Raw genomic sequence first — 25,578 nt, 5'->3', positions numbered from 1 at the left:
AAAATATATACCATAGTATTTTAAACATGTTAATGACTTTGTGTTTTTTAACAATCAGTCAAATTCCACTATAAATACGATAGCTTGAGGATGAATTTACATATTTTTATGTATATAAAATATTGCCAGCAGTATAAATAAATTAACAATGTATAGCTAGCTCAGCTCTCATTAAGATTGATACCACCTTTGTGACATTCAAAGTCAATTTATGGTGAAACATATAGTTTTTATGTAATGCATGTAGTTAGTGGTCTAAGACTTGTTATGAAGTTATGAAGAATGTCGACAGAAACATTCTGCATCTTGAGAACATTTGCCATTAAAAAACAGCTTAATTACATGTGTATAATCATAATATAGATTAACCATAATTATTTGAATGTATACAATTTTCAAAAATTTACTTCTAAAGTTTAAGTAAAAAAATGTTTTGTTAGAATTCATTTTATTCGGAAAATAAACAACTGTTAACAATGTAAATTATGTCTCAACAGGAGGTGACTGATTGTTGAACATCTCTTTTAATTGTACCAATAAAAAATGCACTAATGTACCATATACAATACAAAGGAAAAAACAAATGAGATATTATGTAGTATATTTGTAGTTCTGCACAGACTTGTCTTTGGTCTTAAATCAGTCTCAGGCATTTTCAATTCAGTTCTGTTCAACACAACATTTTCCAACCAAAACATTCAGAAATTATTTATTAAATTAATGTGTAGATAAAATGATAAATAACACAAGAAAAATAAAGAAAACAGCATACAAAGACATATCTGAAATGTTTGTTCTTGAGTACAAGTCATAGCGGAGTGTACGTCCGAACATTGGTAAAATTAAATAATGGTAAAATTACATTAATCTATGCTGTGATTTTTTTCCAAGCTAATCTTAATTCAAATGGTGCAAGACTTATTTATTGAGCTCATGATGATTGAACATGAAACATTCAAATATAAGCATTGTCAGTTACTATGTATAACACAATTGCTATTTATGCAGCAATAAAATTAATTACGAAAAACATGTCCTATTATGAGATTTTTTTTGTACAAAGTATCACAGTCCTCTTTGACAAATGAAATGTAAACACCAGAAAAAGTATAATTAAGGTATAAATAAAACATTTTAATGCTACTGAGCCTCAATGCTCGCAGTGATAATTACAATACCCAAGAAAAGGGTCTCCTATATGAGCATAATACAAAGAAGGCTTGCATTCAGTCGAAGAAAACTCAAAATTATGTCAAAACATACCATTAAACGATATGCTCATACTGTCCTTGAGTGAATACCATGAAGGGAAAGGCATTTCAGTTGAGGTTTGATTGAGAATATAAAACTCCTTCAGTTACATAATAATGAGCCCCTAAAACTAAGGCTCATTCTGTTTCGGAATATAAACTTATACATACATACATACATACATACAGTAAATATGAATTCATACCATAATCACACCATATTTTAGAGTAAATCCTCTAAGCTTCACTATGAAATCAGGAAATTTATTTGCTCCACATATATCACACAATTAATCTCTTCATCAAACAGCATACTCAAAAAGCTAAATAAAATTCTCAACACAGGAGCTATCCGTACTACTAAAGAAACATGTATATATTTACACAACATATTCCATATGCAAAGGCTCTAAAATCAGTGTTCTAATTAAAGCTGCCATGTTTTCTCTCAGCACTGTCAAAACCGTTAGTTTGAATTTAACTAATACTGTGTCCTGAAATGATAGCACACAATTACCTAATAAAAAGAAGTCAAATATTATAATGCTAAAAAGGTTATGAATTCGACTTTTGTGAACTATTAGTGTATTTACTTACAAGATGACAGAAGTATCCACGCAAGTTCCCCATTAAACATACCGTTAAAAAATAAAAGTAAAATACTAGATAATTACATTAAAGACACCTTCACTAGTCCTCCAGCACATACACGGTAACAATCTAATCTCTAAACTATCACATATACAGTGCAACTCCTTGGTATTTGTTCCCAGTTTTGTTTTTTAAATAATGGCTACATTTCAAATGTAAATTAATTTTAGTAAAAACTGTTGGTTAAACCATGACAAAAGTTTTTAAATGAGCATTATGAAGAATAAATAACAAAAAATTATGCTTCTCAGTGAAGACAGACTAATGAAACAAGAAAATTATTATAAATGTACAAAAAACACTTTTCTCAAGGGCTCTTAAACGAGTTGATTTTTAGAAAACAAAGATCTATAATCTGCAGCCTTGGTAGGACAGCCCTTTAGGACCAAACACATTTCAATGTGGCAACCCATGTCAACGTTCACAAAGAATCAGTCTTAAATGTGCAGTAAACGATTTCTGAGAAACGCTGTTGAAAGTGGATCGGACCGAGCACCACAACACACTTGTGGCCAATCATCAGTAGGGGCTGTTTATACTCATAATGACGAGGAGAGAGAGAGAGCAAGAGGGAGATTTGAAGAAGATCTGTAGAAAGAGAGATGGCTGAAGACATTACAAATGAGAAAAGGTCATATGAATATCACTGGAAAAAGAAGCGTTATGATCAGGCAAGGGCTTTAGGATCCGCGTTAGTATTTAAAAAAGCTTTCCAGCGCTGGAGAGGCCTGAAAACGGAAGCAGTGGATGCATTGTTTCTGCTCCATACATGAGTAACATTGGTTTTGCTGTTTCACAAAACCAAGTTGCTGTAATGTTAGCTATAAGAGGACAGTTTTGCTGTTTCACAAAACCAAGTTGCTGTAATGTTAGCTATAAGAGGACAGTTTTGAGTGTGAGTGTTTGTCTGAAGCTGGTGTGCTGCTGGTGACTAACAACAAACCCTTGCTTAAAGGCACAGTATGCAAGTTTCGTGGCTAGAGGTCGCTTATTCAAAACAAAGGCTTAGCTTGATGACGCCGTGAATGAGCGTGGAAGCATGGGAGTTGTAGTCTTGACACTACACCTCCTCAGCCGATGGAAAGGAATCCGACGGACTCAGGCAGAAATCATGTTCATGAATGAGCGAATGTATAAAAGTTTTATTATGAAGCAGCACGTGGTATGAAGCAGGACACGCAGAGAGCCTTTAGGTGCAAATGCTAATGAGAGAGACCTGCGCAAAACACAGGTCTCTGAGCTTTAATTATGCTTATGCTGCAGTCAGCCACTTCCGCTCTTTTTGTTGCGTATATGGGGTAACGCAGTGCGGTTTTACACAGTTAAAACAATCATCCTGAATACATTTGAGTGTGTTGAAAGTTATGTCATAATGTTACTCCGTGTGTTCGGTGGCTGGTATGAGAGACTCTTGCAATTTGCAGCAATCTAGATCGATCTTAGAATATCATATTAATAAAAACAGGATGACTAAATGATTGTTGCTAAATGACATGCAATTAATTTTGAAATGTATTGTATGATGGAGAAAGAGCTCTCTGATTATGCTATGTTAGCCACTTGACAAAGTGTTGTCGCTGAGGCATGGTAAAAACGCTAATCAAGAAAACAAGCGGTTCAAACAAAAAGTCTAACCTTGTAACTAACATTGTTCTATTGGTTTTTGGATATTTTAATCTACAAATCCTACATATTGTGCCTGTAAATTCTTGTGTACTCTGTTTTTTTTTGTTCTTCCTTGTTCGTTTGTCATCCAAGCTTTATTTCGCTTTGCTTCTGGTATGATAAAGAGACATCCACTCTTGCATTGCATGTTCATGCATTTTGGGGGCGGGAGGGGTGTGTTTAGGTTGATTTCTAATATCAACAGTGTTTCTCAGAAATCACATACTGCACCTTTAATCAAAGCTGAATTTTGTATATTTGATAACTAAGTTGAGATCAAACTAAAATACACATGTACAATGAGGTCCACAAGTCTGAGACCACTAATGACAATGCATTATTTTGCCATTGAATTTAGTACAAAATGTTTTACAAAAGAAATCATAACAATTTGAGTCAAAAGTTGAATTAAAAATGTTAATAAATTTCACAATATCTTAAATGACAGCAGCACTCAAGCTGTAAAGACATGATACATTTTTTTCTTCATATTTCACCACATTTTTCCTATTTTGAATTTTCTCAAAATCCTAAAATATCTACAAATAAAATATAAAAACAAATCCCAGCTTTTCAACGTAATCTCAGACTTCTGGACTGTATATTAATTAAATTAAACGCTTTTAAACCTCTTCTAACGTATTCATCTTCCACAATGGCAACATTCAAGTTTTTATAAATGAATCAAAAAACAATTAAATTCAGAACTTTCACTAACCTTAACAGAGATCTCACCTGCCATTCTCCATGCAAATTCACAAGCATCGTCAGTCACATGACCTGATATATGCTGATCAAAACATTACCAGCAAGTAATTTCACGAAACAACCGAAGAGCACCATGAGCTGAACACTAGAGAGAATATCTCCCATCATTCTCAGCCGGACGCCTATTTTATGACCCAAAATGCTACAGGTCCATCAGAGAGAGAGACAAAGAGAACATTGATTAGCACCTGCATAACCGTGCTGCATGACCGCAGCTTCCATGACTATGGCTTCACATTGGATCTACAGCTCGCTGACACCTGACAGCCAGACGAGGAGGAGTGCAATCAATGGCTTTTCAATCACATCTACAGTCCACACCTCTGCATAGAGAGAACAGTTATTAGATTGCAGACTACACTACAGAAGTGAGGGCTGTTTTGCCCTCCACAGCAGCTAAACCTCAAGGGAAGCCTGTGGCAGCAAGGCGTCCGTATTCCTCCGTTCCACCAGGACTAAATTCAGTCCCTGCCACAGAGGAGGAAGCCAATCAGCAATGGAGTAAGAGATAACAGGAGCTGCCATAAGTTCACCACCAAACAGGAAGATCTGGAACAAGGATCTGAGAGGGTAAAAAAATATATATTATAATATGAAATGCATTAATCTTTTTTTGCAAACATACTTTTACTCTGTTTGAACCTTGCTATGTACATTGTCGGTCAAAAGCTTGGAAGACTGGTTTCCAAGGGTGCATTTATTTGATGAAAAATACAGTAAAAACTGTAATAGTGTGAATTACTACAATTTAAAATAACTTTCATATTTTAATAAATTTATCCACCTCAGGTTTTAGAATTTCTTGTGAATCTTTGTGTTTACATCCAGTGTTTTTATATGATATCCTAAAATGCGCATAAAAATAGGTGGATGGAAACAGCTAATGTGGTTATGTGAAGCATGTTAAACAGTAACTCACCTAAGCGAGCACTCTTGGTGGTGTTTAGAGGGGGTATCTCATGAGGGAGGGGGCAATCGCTGCAGAAGTCAGAGCAGTTGGGGCAGATGAGCTGCCCGCTGTAGACCCATCCATTCATTCGTATGCTCACGCTGATCACCTGACCAGTACGAACACATGGATAGGACTCGTTCTGCACCCAAACCAACAACCCTTGGGCTGTACAAGTCACCTGCATCACAAAAATCAGTTTCAGTACACATAAATCATCCTTTTCCCATGTTGTGGAATATAATGCTCTGGTTCAAAGTCAAAAGGAAATAAATAGTTTTATTATTTACTCTAATATTATTTACACACACACTAGCATTTCGAGAAATTAAAGAAATTAATACTTTTATTCAGCAAGGATGAAACATTAAATTGATCAAATGTTTCATTACAAACATTTATAATGTTACAAAAGATTGCCTTTTCAAATAAATGCTGTTCTTTTGAACTTTTATTTCATCAAAGAATCCTGAAAACAAAATGATCAGTTTTCACAAAAATTATAATAATAATACATTTTATTTAAAAAGGCGCCTTTCTCAGCACTCAAGGACACCGTACAAAGATACAATAATACATTTTAAAAAACTGTTAAAATATAAATAAGTAAATAAAAGAAAAACAACTGAAAAGCATGTGACATTAAGTAGAATAGGCAATTTTAAAGAGATATGTTTTGAGTTAAATTCTCAACTTTCTTAACATTGATAATAATAAGAAATGTTTATTGAGCACCACATCAGCATCTTAGAATGATTTCTGAAGGATCATGTGACACTAAAGACTGGAGTAATGATGCTGACAATTCAGCTTTTCCATCACAGGAATACATTACATTTTAAAGTACATTAAAATGGTAAAACAGGTCTTTTAAATTACAATAATATTTCACAATGTTACTGTTTTGCTTGATCAACTAAATGCAGAATTTGTGAGCATAACAGACTTCTTTCAAAAAACATTTAAAAAATCTTCCCAACCCCAAACTTATTAACAGAATTTCATATCTAATGAGTTCACCCCTCACAGCTCATATATCGTTACCTTATAGCAACCACTGCCCCAGTCTGGGTAGGTCATTCGTTTGGTGCACTGCTCCATTACGAATGCTGACTTTTGGTACAGACACACTGATCCTGGGCCGTACTGTTCTGCCCCATAGTTTCTCCATGTGGCTAAAAAAAGCAAACCCCAATAGTCTCAACAGTTGTAGAATGGAAGAAGAGTTTACATTAAAAAAAAAATACTGAAAGAATGTGAGGGAGTGGCATCTCACCAGGCTGGTTTTCCTGTATCCTGCAGTAAGAGCTGCGCTGGTATTCCCCACCCACGTGCCAACTAAACTCCTGGCTAAAGGGACAGTAGTCTGCGATCTCCACAGCCCCTCCATATGCTGACAAATCCTCCTCAGAGACGCCAGGGATATGGTCAAAATACTACAGGATGGAGAGGGTTTATCACATTGAATATTGTAAAGTGTTACAAGATTGATTAAATCATAAGGTTTCATTAGTCAAGATTAGTTTATCACATTACTTACCATGAACTAATAATGAAAATAACAATGATTAATTAATGCTTTAGAAGTCAATTTTAAAATGTACTAATACATTATTAAAATCAAAAGTTGTTTCTGTTAATATTATTTAATAGACATGAACTAACAATGAATGATTGTGTTTGTATTAACTAATGTTGACAAAGATTAATAAATACTGTAACAAATGTATTGCTCATTGTTAGTTAATGCAATAACTAACGTTAACTAATCAGACCTTATTGTAAAGTGTTACATCAACCTTCTATAACGGCAGTCAGCATGGACTTACACAATTAAAAAGTAACCAACAGGTACCCAGTCAAGTCACTTCGCAATACACATTGTTACACATAAGCAGCTTTACAGTAAATCAATGTTAACGTTTATAATATTTTAATGTGGGAACAGCAGACAACAGAGTGAAGATTACACTCAGGCTCTTCACCCGTACACTTATATTTGCATTTCTGCTGATCTTACATGATACTCTGCAGGAAGTGAATGAGGAAACTTTTGCAGGTTGCACACAGCCACTGCCAGTTGGTCCTGCCTGCAGGTGAGCTGCAGAGGTGCGCTCCTCACAGAATCACAGTAAGGGCTCAGTGTTGGCCTCCTGTTTCAAACACACAAAGAAAAACCCCATTAGGATTTATGTGTCCAATCAGTGGGCCAAATCTTTTCCACTATACTATATATTTAAATCAATGAACCAGAAAACCAATTTCTCTAGATAAATGTACAATAAGACATTGGGACGAATGTGAAATAAAGAACTGGTGAAAATGTACAACATTCATAATCTGTTTCGGTAGCACTAGTAATGTCGCAAGTTTTGATTCCTACAGAAAACATGAATTGGTAAAATCAATAGTTTTTATGCACTGGTATGTCATTTTGGATAAAAGCAGCTGCTGCAATGCATAAAAGTCAGTCACTTACTACCACAAACAGATATATCCAAGAGTTTCATGGTGTGTTATATATATATATATATATATATATATACACCATGAAACTCTTGGATATATCTGTTTGTGGTAGTATATATTTTATATATGTATACATTTTATGCATCTCATGTATAAAAGCTTACGTATGGCGATGTTGGTCTATCCAAAATTTACAGCTTTTCATCACAAAATCACAGCCCAAACCTCTTCCCCACTCCAGGTTCTCTGCCATACTATAATTGGCTCTGTACCACCTTAAAACAGAAGATAGCACAGAGGAGTCAATCACAAGACAAGATAATTCTAGTGCTTAAATTCCACTTAAATATGAATCACACATATGAATCAACTGCATTAGCGATGAGCAACAATACTTCTCTTACCCTGTGTCTTCCATTATGGCCAAAGTAATTCTGGAAAACACTCTGTTCTGGGTGTGAGATCCAGTCATTGCCTCATTCTATTAAAATAAAATAAAATAAATAAAAATAGTACTTTGACAGTATTGACACTGTAACTGTTAAATGTACCTTTCATTACCTCTAACAGACGTTTTTCCCAGTGGTTGAACTCTGTTCCAGCACCTCCCTGGTTCTCCAGTTCCATGCCCTCTAGAATGGGGCAATTAAAATGTCTCCTGGCTTCCTCCTGATAAAACATCGAAACAAATCATGTAGCTCAATGGACTATATACATGGTGTTCCTTTAAAAGGAAATAAATATATATATATACTTGCCACTACACGTGGGGTGGCCAAAAGATGGACAGTGTGTCGAACCATGTGGCCACCACGAATGTCCCACAGCCGAGTTGCTCTTATAATGACTTTATCACTCCACTGATATAACCCTAAACTGAGAGAGAGATATAGAAATAAACACAGTGTATGTCAGGGGTCTATGCTGTGACTAAATGGTCGCATTTTGTGACCTCTTGTCCTGCCGGTGCGACAGAAATTTGTTTGAGGTTGCACTGGTGATAACTGATAAGCGCTGCTATTTCTGTTGCATAAGAGAAACATTAAACGGCAAACACAGCAAAATCGGACACACACATACACTTACAGGTCTCTAGACTAACATTTGAGAGCAGTGGAAGAACCTTTTCAACCAAGTTCCATACCGATTTTGGTGTTTGCTTTATAATGTTTCTCTCTCTCTCTCTCTCTATCTAATATATATATATATATATATATATATATATATATATATATTAGGGCTGTCAAAAGATTAATCGCGATTAATCGCATCCAAAATAAAAGTTTGTGTTTACATAATATATGTGTGTGTACTCTGTTAATTATTATTTATATATAAATACACACACAAGCATGTATATATTTAAGAAAAAAAATATTTTTTATATAAAACATTTAAATTTATATATATTATAGATTAAATAAATGTATATACAGTATATAAATGCAAATATTTCTTAAATATATACATGAATGTGTGTGTATTTATATATAAATAATAATTAACAGAGTACACACACACATATATTATGTAAACACAAACTTTTATTTTGGATGCGATTAATCGCGATTAATCTTTTGACAGCCCTAATATATATATATATATTACACACACACACACATTTTTTACTACAATAAACATTACATTAAATAGGCATGATACTTCTGTATATTTATGTAAATAGTTTTACATAATATTTCAAACTGAATTGAAATGAATATACAAGCATAACCTTTCATTGTATGCAGGTAGACCACTCGCAGAACGCGGTGTCAAAGGTTTCCCATCATCATCATGATAAAAGGCAAAGAGTCCTGCTGAAAAACCCTTAGAAACAAGACATATAATTGAACAATCTGTGAAGGTCTTTCATAGTCTCTTTAAGTGGATGTGCAGAGTTTAATTTCGTTACCAGCGCATGTATGATCTCGTGTTTGACTGTGGACAGCATCCCTTCAAACTCCTGAGGTTGAGTCGAGATCATATTGGGACACAGATTGGCATATCCAGCGATGGGCCTGCATTAAGAAATGCTTTGCTTAGTATCAGCAGCACACCAGACTGTGCACACAGAGTAACGAAAAGTACATCAAAATCACCTACATTCCTACTTCATTAATTCTTGCCATTACCTGTCCAGTTCAGACTCCAGCTGACAGTACGCTGCATAGGCTACGATGTTCTCCTGTCCACATCGCTCTGTGGTCATTGCACTGACGTACAGCACAAAATCTGCCCTCGCCACCCCCTCACCATCAGGAGGACCGAAGGGACCGCAGGACTTTCCAGACTCATTGCAAACCCTGCATTGCTAAAAGAGAAGAACTTTTTCATATACATATTTACATGCAATATAATTATATTTATCAATATAAATTTTTTTTAAAAAACGTTGCTTTACGTCTGTATATATTTCTGAATAATTTAAGTAGATCCTTTTTATAATAACATTTCAAACACAAAAATTAATATTTAAACCATCAAGCTACTCTAACGGCACCAATTACATCACCAATAACTGCACCAATTATGGCTGGATTTAACTAATTGGCGAGATTTGCCGCTTACAATAAGGAGAGGAGTTGAACACTAATTTCTTCTGACAACTTGCTTCCTTTGCGTGGCATTTGCGTACTTTGTCACAGATGAAGTGTGTTAAATAATATTTGTCAAATACACAGATGTTTCAAACATTTCCATGCTGCAACAGAAATACTCAATACTTTACTGCAAAGAGACTCCACACACAGGTTTCCTGGTTTCACTGTGTTGCTTTAAGTTTCCTGTGAATTATGTTAATGCACCATTCCTATTGAACTTATTTCTGTTGTAAAGCCTCATCCTTTCAACACCCACAACTCACAAAGTAAATTCTGACCCTATTTTAAAATAGGACACCTTAAAATATTTGGCTGATAACAGACACATCTTGATTTTAATACTATGCTGCTTATTATACGCCAATGGGTAGACTATAAATTTGGTGAGTACAAAATCACTGTCTTGATGTTTTTGGATTTACTAATCTATATTGTTTATATGCAACAAGAAACAGCTATACTATATATACAGACAAAAAAATATTGTAATAAAAATAAGTACCCACTTGCAAATGTTGTTCAGGGACAACAACTGGGCCACACTTGGTGATGTCTGCACATTGTCCCTGACAGTAGCGGTGCGGATCATCTCTCTTCCTAAGGTACTGATTGGTTTTACATTGCCTAATAATTAAGAAAAATACATAGGGATTAAAAACAGACACCAATTAGATTAAGTAACCACCAAGCATCCAGAAGGGCAGAGACGAGTGCAATTTTAAGAGGATTTGCTGTCAGACAACACTAGCTCAGAAGAGAATTACCTGCTCAGTAAAATTGGGCCTGACTGCCTACGAACCCTAAAGGCCTTCTGAAGATAATCAATAGCCTGTGGGAGGAGCTTGTCCTTGAAACAAAGCAGAAAAAGATCAATAATGCATGCATCCTATTTAGAGGTGAAGGCCATTTTAAAGATTTAACAAATAATTTGACTTATAAAATCTTGTCCACGGAAGTCAAAACATACCTTCACAAGGCTGCTTTTGGCTTCATCTAACCTGTGTGAGCAGTAAAGACAATGTGAAGCCAATGTATGGGCATGATAATGTGGTATTTTTGCATTTAATAAAAATATAAAACAATAACTAACCCATCCAAGCTGGAGTCATACTCTATCTGGATCTTTAACTGCTGTTCAGTACTTCTTTTGATCAATCTATCTGGCTTTAGAAAAACGTTATGTATCACCTAGAAGGGCAAACAGCAGAGATTAGATTATTATAAGTATTGGTAAAATAATATTATTTAAAAAGGTTTTTTTGGGGGGGGGGGGGGGGTGACTTTTATTAAGTGAAAAAATAAGTTTGGACAGCTATACAATTTCGTTTGAGTTAAAACTTAATAGAGATTTAGAACAACATGAAGATGAGTAAATGGCTTCCATTCAATGATTTATTTATTTATTTTCATTTTAAGGTGAACTATCCTTTTAATGTGACACCATCCTGATAAATGTCTTTTAAAGGGATAGTTCACCCAAAAAAATATGTCAATTTATTCACCTTCATGTCACATTCTTTCTTCTGTGGAAGACAAAAGGAGACCTTAGGCAGATTGACACTTGACAACCTTTGGCACCATTCATTTTGGGGGGGAAAGATCAACATGACATGATAAAGGCACAGCCAAACAGTTTGGTACAAATCTCATATTTGAGGGCGAGAAGAAAGATAAAAAGATAAGAGGGACTGACCTCTGTAGGCAGGGGCACTTTATGGTCACAGGTGTGGGTCTGTGCGCCGGTGCTGATGAAGATGATGATGGTGTTAAGGAGTAAAGCAGCTGTAACTGATCGAGGCTGCCGCCATCCTGACGCCATCATTTAAACCGTGACATTAACAGTCATATCTCCGTCCTGTCATCCTGCAAAAAGCCCTTCGATATCGCACAAATTTGAGGGATATTCTGTGAGAAAATTAGCACTTCGTTAAACCGGCTTCACCCATAAACCCAGATCAGCGTGAACGCAGAAACAATGCATCACCGTGTCAAAATAAAAGTCCGCTTGCAACATAAATGTGCTACTACTACTACTACTACTAATAATAATAATAATAATAGTGTATATACTGCACAAATCTTCTACATATTACTATGTATTTAAGACTGGTCGCATGACCGATATGTTGCATATTTCAGAGAGTGGTGTCTATTTTGGACAAAAGTTATTTTCAATAAACTCAATTTTGCGTAAAATAGACATTACAACACATAATATTTGGAGAATGAGTAAAAAAAAAGAGAAAAAATAGCTAAAAGATTATGTATATAGCAGGGCTGCCAACTCTCTCTCTACACATGAGAAATATGTGTATAGAAAGCTTGAAATGTCCACTTATAGAAAAAGTTATTAAATTTGTCAATTTATTTATTTTTTTAAACAAACCTTTATCTGATTGTTTGCAAGAAAAATGTATAATTCAATAGTGAATCAGTTGTATTATATACACATTGTTTTCAGGCATAAATTGTGTAAAATAGGAATGTTGTTCCAATGCTATTGGCTTAGTGTGTAAATTGAATCAGTGCAGTGACAGCAGATGAAAATAATCTGTTGATATGACACCAGTGCTACTTAATGTGTGTTGTCGTTGACAAATAAATAAATACAGTTTATATTTATTTTTTTATTATACATGCATTCATATAAGGCATGTACAAACACAATAAACATTTTAAAGATTTAAAATGACACAACATTTGGTGAATATATTACATAAATAATCAATTTGGTCTATGCTGCCTGGATCCGACGGCTGGTCCATTGCCATTTGTTTCTTTTTTTGTGGGGGTGACTGGTGGTCCACACCTGCATTGTCCTGTTGAAGGAACAGACATAATCCAGGTTTAATGAGTGATTCTTAATCTAAAGACCACTTGCTTCTACCATTTCAATATGAGGGGTCTGTTATAAAAAAGGATTTGATTAAAGCGTTTAATTTCTAAACCTAAGTAAAAATGAGAGAAAGGAGTCTAACCAATGCTCCTTTCCGGGTCAGCTGGGTCCAGGGCTGAAGGCTGCTCAGAGTCCTCTGGTTCAGTTTTGAAGTGCTTATCTGTGGAGCTTGATAGTTGTCAATTTCCACACATCATTTTTGTTGAGGTGCCTGTTGAGGGAACAGATGCATATAATCGTGCAATACTGGACAGGTTTGTGCTTCTCAGACTAAATCTAAAGCTGTATCTTTTTATCGTTTTGAAATACAAAAGGATTTTAAATAGAGGACCTAGAAAACATAGTAGCATAGTTGAAGGCAGTGTTTACTGTTTTTTAAATAAATCTGAAAATAAGTAAATACATGAGATAGAAGGGACTTACAGGAGCTTCTGCGCTCCAACTGGGCATGGGCGCTCCCTGGAGAGAGCCGGGTGGTTGCTGTGGGGAACACGGTGAACCAAGTGTTCACTGTAGGGTCTTGGCAGGAACAGACACTCCCTTTGAGATATTCTGCTGCTTCTGCTCCCACTTTTCCCTCTGCTGCCTAGGGATTCTGAGGCTTGAGGCAGGCACAAGTACTGGGGCATTTTGTAAACGCTGCCTTAGCAGCTCTTTGCTCCGCAGCTCAGGGTTTGTAACATGTCTCCACTCGGAGATTGTGTCAATAACCGTTGTGCAACAGACAGGCTCTATCTTTAGGAAAGGGGTTAGAGGCTTCTGTTGCAGCAGCTCCTGCCTCGGTGGCTCAGGGATCTTAAGTTTTGGACTATCTAAGATCTCACTGAGATCTGAGCTGCTGCAACAGGGAGCACCTGTGCCTGCCAGATCCACACAGGGAGGACCTGTGCCCGCCAGGTCCAAAACTTGGCTCCTGGCATGGGAGCCAAAGGTGCCCTTAGAGGCTTGTTGGGCATCTGTGCTTCAAAAGAGGTCTTTTTTAGATCCTCAGTCAGATGCTCTCAAGAGATCCCAAGTTGTCCACTTTGTTGGGACCCAATGGGAACAGGTGCTCCCTGTGTGGATCTGGCAGGCACGATTGCTCCCTGTTTGCACCTGGCGGGCACAGGTGCTCCCTGTTGCAGCAGCTCAGATCTCAGTGGTTCAGGGATCTTTAGTTTTGGCCTGCAATCTGGTCTGGAATGGGTGCTCCATGTGGGGAGCATGCAAGCACCTTTGAGGCAGCCACAGGTACCCTCTCTAGAGACTTGGCAGGCATGGCAGTTTCTAAAGAGGCCTCTTGCAGATGCTTAATCAGGTACTCAGGGATCCTAAGTTTTCCTCTTTGTTGGGACCCGATGGACACATGCGGCTCCTGGCGGGAACCAACAGGCAAAGGTGCTCCCTGTGGCCTTTTCTGCATGCACTTTATCCCGAGTTGTCCACTTTATTATTTATTTATATATTATATTAAATATATTTATTATAATTTTTAGCATTTGCAGCTGGTGCATCATAAACGGGAGCAAGTGAAGCTGCGGATGGACATAGCCTACAGTTTATTATTAAGCATAACACCACTCAACCAAACTCAGTCAACAGATATTACAAGAAAAGCACATTTCTGAAACAATATAATTCACAAACAAAATCTCCTGCAGGTTTTGTTTTCTATTTAGCTATAACAATATAAGCAACATATCAGACGAGGAATGTGCTTCCCCAAACATCAGGATTCCGCTACATTTAAAAAACAAGACTTTTTGACATTCTGAAATTTTGCTCTATATCGCCAACGAATAGTTCCAAAATAAATCGTTGCGTATCTTAAGAACAAATGTGTAGGTGTTTTACTGTGCGTTCACACCAGATGCGACTTTTGCAAATAAATCGCGCTATTTGCGAGTAGTTTGACGCTTGAACATTTTGAGTTTGCTCGTTTCATTCGTGTGGCAAAATTTTGGTTGGCCCCACCAAATCTCACTCCACGTTTTTTTGAAAAGTTGGCAGCCCTGTATATAGTTTAATATAGTATGCTACATTGAGGTTTCATGACCTCATTACGATGCATAGTAATTCAGTGGTGTTCATCTTGAACAACATTTATAATTACCAGTATTTTTACCAACATTACTGGACTGCGTTTTACAAAAGCATTGTGAGCCCAGTTGATCGTAGAAACTATTGGAGGCAATGGGTCCACGATCTACTTAGGCCTATGATGCTTTTGGGAAACGCAGCCCTGAGCAGTATGCAGTTTGACCAACAATTTCTCCAATCTGATTTTAATCATGGGAAACCATAGGAACAATTATAAAACATAATTCAGACACACAGTAAGAAGATAAATGCAAAAAGATAAGCCAAAATATAAAATTATTTATTTTTTGAGTACAGAATCATCTACAGAATACAAAGCCTTGGTCCCACGGTTAAATGAGTAAAAAAATTAATAAAATCAAAATGATTTGAATAAAGTTTTCTGTATATAATATTCTAAACAAATCTAGACATATCAGTCCTACTTTCTAAAGAGCAGCAAACAGGTTTGTTTCAAAGAAGAATCGTCTATAGGCTGTGTCAGATACTGCTTATTTGAGGCACAGGTACACAATATCTGCCTTAGAGTTTGAGTTTCCCAGCCAGTGAGCTGCAGGGGTAAAGCCGTGAGAAGCGGCCCAGCGTCCACACAGGAAACACATTCCTGTAAGAGGTGTAGCTGATGGCACAGCTTTTATTGAACACTCCAGAAATGTTCTCCTGAAAAGAGGGAAAGTACATTTTATTAAACAGATTGAGAGAACTCAGTTGAATTTTAGAGACCAGGGAACAGCTTTGCTCACCTGTGGCCAGTCTCCATTGGGCAGCTGCTTATCAACCAAAACTGCAATGCCTCGCTCAATCACTCTGATGTCAGGGTACCTAAAAAATAGATTTTTTAGTAAGTTAAGGATGCACTTCTGTAGAGGCATCTTAAAACCACTGGTTCTGATGTTACCTGACAGCCATCAACCCTAGCAAAGCCCAGCAAGTGTTGTGGATCTGTGAGTTCTTGCTCTGAACATAGCATCGCTGCTCACATGACTCAAAGTCCTCGCCCCAGCCTCCATCCTCCATTTGCTTCGACAGAAGGAACTCACAAGCGTGTTTCACCTCCACACAAACAGATCTGCAGAAAATAAATGAATGAGGTTGCTAAAGTGTCCCTACCATGTTGTTTCAAAGGTTCCTAATTTTGTTTTGGAGGTCTCCTAACAGGTTTACATGCATCAAAAGTCAAACAACACTTGAATTTTCTCATAATATACATTGCAGCATCACCTCTTTTCTCAGTGTCTGAAACAGTTTGATAAAAGATCAGGTCTCTCTAAACCCCTCCTTTCCAAGAGCCTACACTGCTCTGATTGATCAGATGGCCTAGTCTGTTGTGATTGATCTACCGTTTACGGAAACGAAATGCTCATTATCATATCTGATCTTCAACTCCAGAGGATTCATCAGCAATTGTACACACAGTGATACGAACAGTAACAACGGCATTCTTGTTCATGGGCAGCCAATGTAGACCATAGACAGACATTATGCAAATGTGTTACAAACCAACTTAATACAGGAAGTAAGGCTGGAATCACTGATGACTCATTTCATGCAGTTAAGAATTGGTTGGGAGACAATAACTCTTTTATCATGGACTTTGATCTTTAAAACTTTTATATTAAACAGCTATAAAACACACGGCATGAAAGGAAATATCTGAAAAAGCATAATAGGGGCTCTTTAAATAAACTGCAAAGTAAAAGAACAGTGATGCTTTATTGAACATCAAAATCAGGAAACAAATAACATACCCATTTTGGAAAGTGTGGCCCATACATGCAAATGCCTCGAGACCAAACCAGGCTCCATATGTGAAACAGACTCCCCAAGACCTAAGACAAGCAGCAAATTAACTGAGTGTCCAATGACAATATACTTCATAAACAGACTAAGCAGCAACAGAATAATGTCTCTGATAATAAATGCACCAATGCCTACCCTTCCCATGAGCCATCAGGTCTTTGAACCCTCCTGCAGTAGTCCAACCCCTGTTGAAGAGTAGCCCTATGTGATCAAGAGGTGTGGTTTAATGAAACGATTTTTCAAAACGAAATATGCTGAATTATTGTGTTTGGTTGTACCTAATCTCTCCTGCTCTGTGCTCAGGATGTATGCTGTGAAAGTGTTTGAGTGCCTGCATTACAGCTGAGGTGCACTCAACATACGTGTAGTCGATCATAATATCACCTGAGAGAGAGGTGAAATCAGACATGATTGATGGAAAACACACTGACAACTGAATATGACATTTTACTGCATGCTCACCAAATACTTCAGATGGGTTCAGCAGCTCCAGCAGTTTTCCGCCACGTTTGGTCTCATATGTGGCAAACCCTCCATCAGGATTTCTCATGCTTAGCAGCTAAAACACAATCAGGGAGATTTACACAATAATGTACAGTACCGTTCAAAAGTTTGGGATTAGTAAGAGATCTGAGATTTTTAAAGTGACAGTTAAGACATTAATAATGTTACAAAAATGTTATATTTCAAATAAATGCTGTTCTTTTCAACTTTCTATTCATCAACTAATCCTGAAAAAAAAAGGATCACCGTTTCCACAAAAAATATTAAGCAGCACAACTATTTTCAACATTGAAAATAATAAGATGTTTCTTCAGTATCAAATCAGTATATTAAAATGATTTCTGAAGAATCATATGACTGAAGACTGGAGCAATGGCTGCTGAAAATTCAACTTTTCCATCATAGAAATTAATTACATTTCATCATAGTATATTCAAATAGAATATTATTTTAAACCGTAATAATATTTTACAATATTTCTGTTTTTACTGTATTTGTGATCAAATAATTGCAGCCTTGGTGAACAAAGGAGACTTTTTTCAAAAAGTTGTTAGTGTACAACCCGAATTCCGGAAATGTTGGGACGTTTTTGAAATTTGAATAAAATGAAAACTAAAAGACCTTCAAATCACTTGATCATTTATTCACAATAGATCATATGAAGAGTTCAGATGCAAAAGCCTCTAAAAGCCACTTCGGTCAAAAATTAGATAACGATACTGAGTGATTGCTCTCCGCAGCACATAGCCTATAGTATACGTTCATAAAATACTTTCACTTCAAACCCAATAAATCCCAGCCAGAGGTGGACAAAGTACACAGCTCTATTACTTGAGTAAAAGTAAAAGTACTACTGGTCAAATATTACTCCGTTACAAGTGAAAGTTCTAAAAACAGATTTTTACTTAAGTAAAAGACTAGTACAGAAGTATTTGTTTTTAAAGTACTTTAAAAAAAATAATGATTTTAAGTCAATGCAATATTTTATTATTGTTGCATTGTTGTATAAATGCACATTATGCCATCATGGTGGTTTAAGCCAGTTAGTGATGCTCCATTAAAAGCTGCTGTCACTTTAAGGCCAAATGCCCGGATCCAATACACTGATACACATCCGGTGTTCTCGGTTTACTGTTTACTCTTCTCTTTCTCCCAGACGTTGACATTTTTTTATATTTTATGAGACATGCATCAAGTGTATGCCAACTAAACTAATCTTTTCAGAAAACTGAAACATACTTTTTAAGTATGGCTATGGGTCCAACAACTGGTCAGAGAACCTGCTTCTTCCATTTTGCTATAAACTGATCAGTGTTCAAAAAAGTTGGGAAATTTCACATGACCCTATACAAGAGTGATTACTGATAGGCTGTCTGCAAAAAAAAAAAAAAAACTTTTAAAGAAGAAAGATATCATCCACTGACTTTCAAAGCTGCTACAGAAATGACTTTCAACTTTGAGGACCTTGATAGAAATGTAGTGGAGTAAAAAGTACGATATTTGTTTTTCAAATGTGGTGAAGTTAAAGTCATAAAGTTTACAGAAAAAATAATACTCAAGTAAAGTACAGATACAAGTAAAGTGTACTTAAGTACAGTACTCAAGTAAATGTACTTAGTTACAGCATTCAGAAGTACCGGACTTGGAGGCTTTTGCATCTGAAGTCTTCATATATAACAACAAATGTTTAAACTGAGAAATTGTACACTTTTATCCACTAAATGAGCTCATTTCAAACTTGATGCCTGCTACAGGTCTCAAAAAAGTTGGCACAGAGGTAACAAATGCCTGAAAAAAGCTAGAAATGTTGAAAAGATTCAGCTGGGAGAACATCTAGCAACTAATTAAGTTAATTGATATCAGGTATGTAACATGATTAGCTATAAATGGGATCTCTAAGAGAGGCAGAGTCTCTCAGAAGTAAAGACGGACAGAGGCTCTCCAATCTGTGAAAGATTGTGGAATACTTTAAAAACAATGTTCCTCAAAGTCAAATAGCAAAGGCTTTGGAAATGTCATCATCTACAGTGCATAACCTCATCAAAAGTTTCAGAGAAACTGGAGAAATCTCTGTGTGTCTAAGGGACAAGGCCGAAGACCTTTATTGGATGCCCGTGGTCTTCGGGCCCTCAGACGGCACTGCATTACTCATCGGCATGATTGTATCAATGACATTACAAAATGGGCCCAGGAATACTTCCAGAAACCACTGTCGGTAAACACAATCCGCTATACCATCTCCAGTTGCCAATTAATACTTTATCATGCAAAAAGGAAGCCATATGTGAACATAGTCCAGAAGCGCCGTCGTGTCCTGTGGGCCAAGGCCCATTTAAAATGGACTGTTTCAAAGTGGAAAACTATTCTGTGGTCAGACGAGTCCAAATTTGATATTCTTGTTGGAAATCATGGACGCCGTGTCCTCCAGGCTAAAGAGGAGGGAGACCTTCCAGCGTGTTATCAGCATTCAGTTCAAAAGCCAGCATTTCTGATGGTATGGGGGTGCATAAGTGCATACGGTATGGGCAGCTTGCATGTTTTGGAAGGCACTATGAATGCTGAAAGGTATATAAAAGTTTTAAAGCAACATATGCTCCCCTCCAGATGCCGTCAATTTCAGGGCAGGCCTTGTCTATTTCAGCAGGACAATGCAGAACCACATACTGCAGCTATTACAACAGCATGGCTTCGTCATAAAAGAGTCCGGGTGCTGAAATGGCCTGCCTGCAGTCCAGATCTTTCATCTATAGAGAACATTTGCCGCATCATTAAACAAAAAATACATCAAAAGACGAACACAAACTCTTCAGCAGCTGGAAACCTATATCAGGCAAGAATGGGACCAAATTCCAACTCCAGAAACTCATAACCTCGATGCCCAGACGTCTTCAAACTGTTTTGAAAAGAAGAGGAGATTCTACACCATGGTAAACACGCCTGTAGCAGGCATCAAGTTTGAAATGAGCTCATTTAGTTGATAAAAGGTAAAATTTCTCAGTTTAAACATTTATGTCATGGTCTATTGTGAATAAATGATTGGCTCATGTGATTTGAAAGTCTTTTAGTTTTCATTTTATTCAAATTTAAAAAAACGTCCCAACATTTCCGGAATACGGGTTGTATTAGTGTGTTTTACACAGTTTGTGAGTTTGGATGCATTTAACTTTGTGACTTCAGTGGAAGGAAGCCGTGAATGAGCATTAGAGAAGTGCTGCCCTATGTAGCCTATGTATAACATGAGCCTATGGATAAAAACTAAACCGAATTAAAGGTATAGTTCACCCAAAAATGAAAATTCTGTCATTTACTCACCCTCAAGTTGTTCCAAACCTGTATGAATTTCTTTTTTTGTAAGAAATTCATACAGGTTTGGAACAACTTGAGGGTCAGTACATGATGGCAGAATTTTCATTTTTGGGTGAACTATCCCTTTAACTTATACTTGAACCATCTGATTCAATGAACATGAGGAACTGAGATTAAAGACTGGGACTAAAGACAGTCTAACACGGTCTATGTTGTATGTTGATGAGATTTAACTCATAAAGAGGCTCAGTGTGGCATAGTGGCGTAAGCTCAGAGCTGGTAACTGGGAGATTTGCTCATTAGGAGTGAGCCAGAAGCCATTGTGCCCTTGAGCAAGACACTTAACCCTAAATTGCTCCAAGGGGATTGTTCCTATAGTAAGTGTAATGTAAATCAGCTTATTGTGGCTCTGCACTGGTAAGTCCCAGACTTACCAGACAGAGAATGTTAAACATGTTTCTATAGCAAATAAGGTTTTTACCACATTGACAGCATCACAGAGTCTTTCCGTGGGAATGTTTTCTTTGAGGAAACTGCACTGCTCCTGCAGTAGCATCACAGATTTCAGCCCTTCCGCCGTACAGTCCGCAACTATCCAACCACAGTCCCGTGTGCTGAAGGGAAAACCTCCCTGAATCACACAAACACACATACTCATTACAGTATCTAAGAGCAAACTAAGAATGATTAAGAAAGTTGAAATGTAATACACAAATGTTTACCTTGTTCATTTGTCTATAGTATTTCTCATATTCCGGAGGATTGTCTTTGATCTACAGTAATAAGCAACTGGTTAGACCTCATATAGACTCAACAATTACATTTCAGTCTGAGACCACAAATGAAATGCTGCTTTATACTTTTTTACTTTGCATTTTTAATATATAAAAACAAATCTTTTTTTGTACAAAAGAAATGTCGCAAATATGTACAAATTTGATTAGTGACCTTAAAATTCCTAAAAAAATACCATAACTTTACTTTGATTTATTTTTTCAAAACCCCAAAAAAACCTTTTCAGTTGCAAAAAAGATTTTCAGTGTGGTCTGACACTTTTGAACTCCAATGTATTTGGATTAACACATTAACAAATGCAGCATTGACAATCACAGCACAGTTTAGTTAAAGCTATATATAAAGAGGCTGTAATAATGAAGAATATGTTTAAAAATTAGATTTAATCATGCTCACCTGAGTTAGATCAAGAAAATGATGGGCTTGTGTGAGGCACTCTGTAAACCTTGGGACGTCCTGGGCACCTGCCTGTTCAGAAAACAAGCCTAACTGATCAGAGAAATCATCAATTATGAGCCAGCTTCAGGTTTATTAATATTAAATATATACCTCAAGAAATGCTTGTACTGCAAATGTAGTATCCCATAGCTGTGATCCATTTGTACCCTGATGAAAATAGATGATAAATAATGAGTGCTAATTGCAATTAACATTGTTAGTGATAAAACTAAAAATGTTAAACTGATCAGATAAAACAAACTTTAGAACCCAAAAGTTGATTCTTCATCATGACAGCATCTCACCTGCATTTTCATACCATCCAGACCCATCCTGAAGAATTGGGGGAGAAAAAACCCCCCACAAAAAGGAAGACAGAAACCAAATATTAGAATAATTATATAAAATATATACAATGTATAATTAAAATCAGGACACTGACCATAGGTAGTCAGGAATCCTTGACACATGCTCCTGGAAGACAGGTGACGTGGGTCCGTCCACATACCAGCGTACCAACATATTGATTGTTTTCGAGATCTGAGAAAACAAATAGGTATTATGAATAATAAATAATGAATAATTTTAATAAAACATTACCATAAGATTAGGGGAGTGCATTAAGAAAATCAATATTAATTTCATGCTGACTTTACATTACATAAAACAAAAATGTCTTCTCTTTTCTCTTACCGGGCCAATGCTGATACACTTAGTGAAGCGATCGTCTGCTTTAATATGATCATAAAGCTCCTTCACTGCTTTTTCTCTCAGCATAGTGCTGTGATGAGCTTCATACACATTCAGGATCACTGTAAGACAATGTTTGAGAGTGTTATTAACTGAAATCTAAAGGGAAAAAAATATTATTTTTACAGAGATGCCAAACTTCTCTCACAATAAGCGATAGTAAGGAAGGTGCTGTGTGGTGTGTACAAGTCACAGGCTGCAACGTTGTTCCTCTGAGCTGGCCAGTCAATAGTTGAGTAATCTTCGACATAGAGCTCCTGTTTAAAACCCCAAAAAACAACAACTGTGACTGGATACTTGAGTTCAAAAAGTTAACTGCATAAACAAGCCTGTTTTAAAAGTGGTCTCAGATTGGCCTCTAGTGGTGAACATGTGAAACTTCACCTGTCTTAAACTGAGCACCAGAGAATCTTCATCGGCGGACAGTCTGACCGCATAGCAGTAGCTCATGGGAAGGTAGACCTGCCGACAGTGGCACCATAAGGTGGAGGGGTGAGCCGGCACCCAGGAAGGGAACAGCCTGATAGAATGAATCGAAAAACAAATGCAACTACATAAATGTTCAAAACAAAAGCTACAATAAATCCGTAAACTAATAAATTCCCTATGTACCACATCTCTGGTAAGAGCGTATTCATTCCTTCCCAGCTGTATACGTTGAGGATGGCCAACCAGAATTTACCCCAAGAGGGTATGCCGACAGCACCACCTGTAACAGAGCAGAACAATACTGAGACTGAACCATTTGATCTCTTTCATTGCATTGCATATGAACATACATGTGACTGTCTATATATCAGCAATCCCAGACCTTTGCTGTGTAAAGTATTCCTTGCCCGAACCATATCTGGATCATCAGGGCCAACTCCCAGAATTCTCAAGGTGGTATAATTCAGTGCTGTTCCAAAAACAGTAGACTTGTCTTCAATGTGCCTGGAAAATTAATATCTGTGTTCATCATCAAGTCATAAAGTTCCATTATTGTCCCAGTAAAGTTAGACATTAAACGACAAATATCATTAATACTAGTCTGTTTTTAGGACAAATTTAGCAAGATTGAGCATTACATTCATGATCATTTAACCTCAAATTATTGTAATGCATTTTACTTTTTTACTAGGATTGTTTCCCCCCAATTCCCATTATTCTCAAAATTCATTCATAATTCGTAATATTACTCACAGGCCCCAGCCTCCATCAGGCAGCTGCACAGAGCGGAGGTATCTAACCATTTCCTGCTTCCATGCATCTGGCAGAGGGATCTTAGCAATATGACAGGTTATGAGCAGACCTGAAATCCATCGACAAATAAGCAATAAAAGGAAAATTTAACACAAAAAAAAGGGAATAGCTTTGAATTCTGATATTTCTGTTTTTCTCCAGGGCCATGGGAACCCTGTATTTATCACTGTGTGCATATTTATATATATATATATATATATATATATGTAGACTATATGTAGACTTTTATTTGAGTTACTTTATTATTGGTTACTTTATTAGATTCAATAATGTATGGGTTTCATATAATAACTAAAACAAAGTCTTTCCAATCGGCTAAGTGATAAATCACCTGGAAGTAAGAAAAGGGGTCCGCCATAATCCCCGGCCCAATGTCCATCTTCAGCCTGGAGGCGGCTGTAGAAGTCCATTCCCTTCAGTGCAGCTTCTACTGCAGTGTGTGTGGAAGGGGACGCTGAGATAAACTCACCCTGAGGTCAAAAAAAAGATGAATATAAAAATGTTTTGCAGTGTACACATTTGTCTGTAATGTAATGTTTACCGTATCCAGTCCCAGAGAGTGAGACTCCAGCATGCTCTGCTGTCTGTCCATGCTGTCCTTCTCCTCGATGTACCTCCAGGTCTGTCTGCCCTCCACATTACACAACCTCCAGCGGCTGAGATCTGTCACTGGCTCAGTCTTATAGGGGCCCCCCCTTCTCCGCAAACACCTGAATAAAACCTTACATTTTACACATTCGGATGGCCATTTTTAAAATATAAAACCACAATAAAAAAATTTAAGTCATTAACAAACCTTGCATGTTTAAAAAGTACAGATGTTGATGTGTATCAAATATGAATGGAAGTGTAAGGGTATTTCTTTAACAAAAGATCCCTTCTTTTTTAATAACTTTATTTAATGTTTGGTTAGGTTTGTCAGTAAAAACTGTATTTGTAGAAATACTGACATTCTCTTTGTTAATAAATAAATAAATAAAGACATTGTAGTTTAATGACTTTAAATCTTATTATAATAAAGACAACATTAACTGATATGCATATTGTCTGTATTACCGGGCACTGACATTTTGTACGACTACTAATAATGGTAATATAATTTAAAAACAAAATCATAAATATAAAGTCATAAATATTATATTGGTTTGTTTGGTTTCTTAAATAAATGACATACGTGTTCACAAATATGAAAATGTGTACTCACGTTCCCTCTGTCATCTTTGTAAGTGCAAGAGCAAAACTTGTAAACTGAAAAGAACCTGTCATATTTCAGCTGATCGGGACGCAAAACGCCTCCTTTAAATCTGTCTGGGAACTGTAGTCCTTTGTCCCCTATAGATCGTTCTCAAAGCGGTAAAAGTTCATCCCTAAACTACATTTACCACAATACATAGCGCAGCCTTCCGAGCGTGATAT

The 25,578-nt window shown here is 36.7% G+C and overlaps 2 protein-coding genes across 2 annotated transcripts; both read right to left on the bottom strand.

Annotated features, from left to right (window-relative positions):
• Window positions 1–3,637: 3,637 nt before the first annotated feature.
• lmln (leishmanolysin-like (metallopeptidase M8 family)) lies at window positions 3,638–12,342 on the bottom strand. Its single transcript, XM_079822175.1, has 17 exons — window positions 12,046–12,342; window positions 11,443–11,540; window positions 11,320–11,350; window positions 11,117–11,199; window positions 10,859–10,976; window positions 9,885–10,063; window positions 9,665–9,770; window positions 9,485–9,579; window positions 8,511–8,628; window positions 8,314–8,421; window positions 8,157–8,233; window positions 7,917–8,027; window positions 7,304–7,436; window positions 6,560–6,719; window positions 6,328–6,458; window positions 5,254–5,464; window positions 3,638–4,896 (listed from the first exon to the last, which is right to left on the bottom strand). Exons 1-17 carry the CDS (start codon window positions 12,172–12,174, stop codon window positions 4,796–4,798), a joined length of 1,989 nt encoding a protein of 662 aa, XP_079678301.1. The 5' UTR covers window positions 12,175–12,342; the 3' UTR covers window positions 3,638–4,795.
• Window positions 12,343–15,586: 3,244 nt separating this feature from the next.
• lss (lanosterol synthase (2,3-oxidosqualene-lanosterol cyclase)) lies at window positions 15,587–25,431 on the bottom strand. Its single transcript, XM_079822172.1, has 22 exons — window positions 25,367–25,431; window positions 24,704–24,872; window positions 24,494–24,632; window positions 24,103–24,211; window positions 23,732–23,853; window positions 23,533–23,629; window positions 23,305–23,440; window positions 23,069–23,177; window positions 22,864–22,982; window positions 22,613–22,710; window positions 22,476–22,503; window positions 22,282–22,338; window positions 22,129–22,200; window positions 21,660–21,710; window positions 21,419–21,568; window positions 17,590–17,686; window positions 17,406–17,511; window positions 17,263–17,328; window positions 17,076–17,156; window positions 16,226–16,396; window positions 16,071–16,149; window positions 15,587–15,987 (listed from the first exon to the last, which is right to left on the bottom strand). Exons 1-22 carry the CDS (start codon window positions 25,426–25,428, stop codon window positions 15,850–15,852), a joined length of 2,256 nt encoding a protein of 751 aa, XP_079678298.1. The 5' UTR covers window positions 25,429–25,431; the 3' UTR covers window positions 15,587–15,849.
• Window positions 25,432–25,578: the final 147 nt, after the last annotated feature.

Source organism: Gobio gobio, assembly GCF_949357685.1.
Source record: "Gobio gobio genome assembly, chromosome: 7".
Lineage (NCBI taxonomy): Eukaryota > Metazoa > Chordata > Actinopteri > Cypriniformes > Gobionidae > Gobio > Gobio gobio.
The sequence above is the reverse complement of the archived record's forward strand: the minus strand, read 5'-3'. Positions and strand labels throughout refer to the sequence as shown.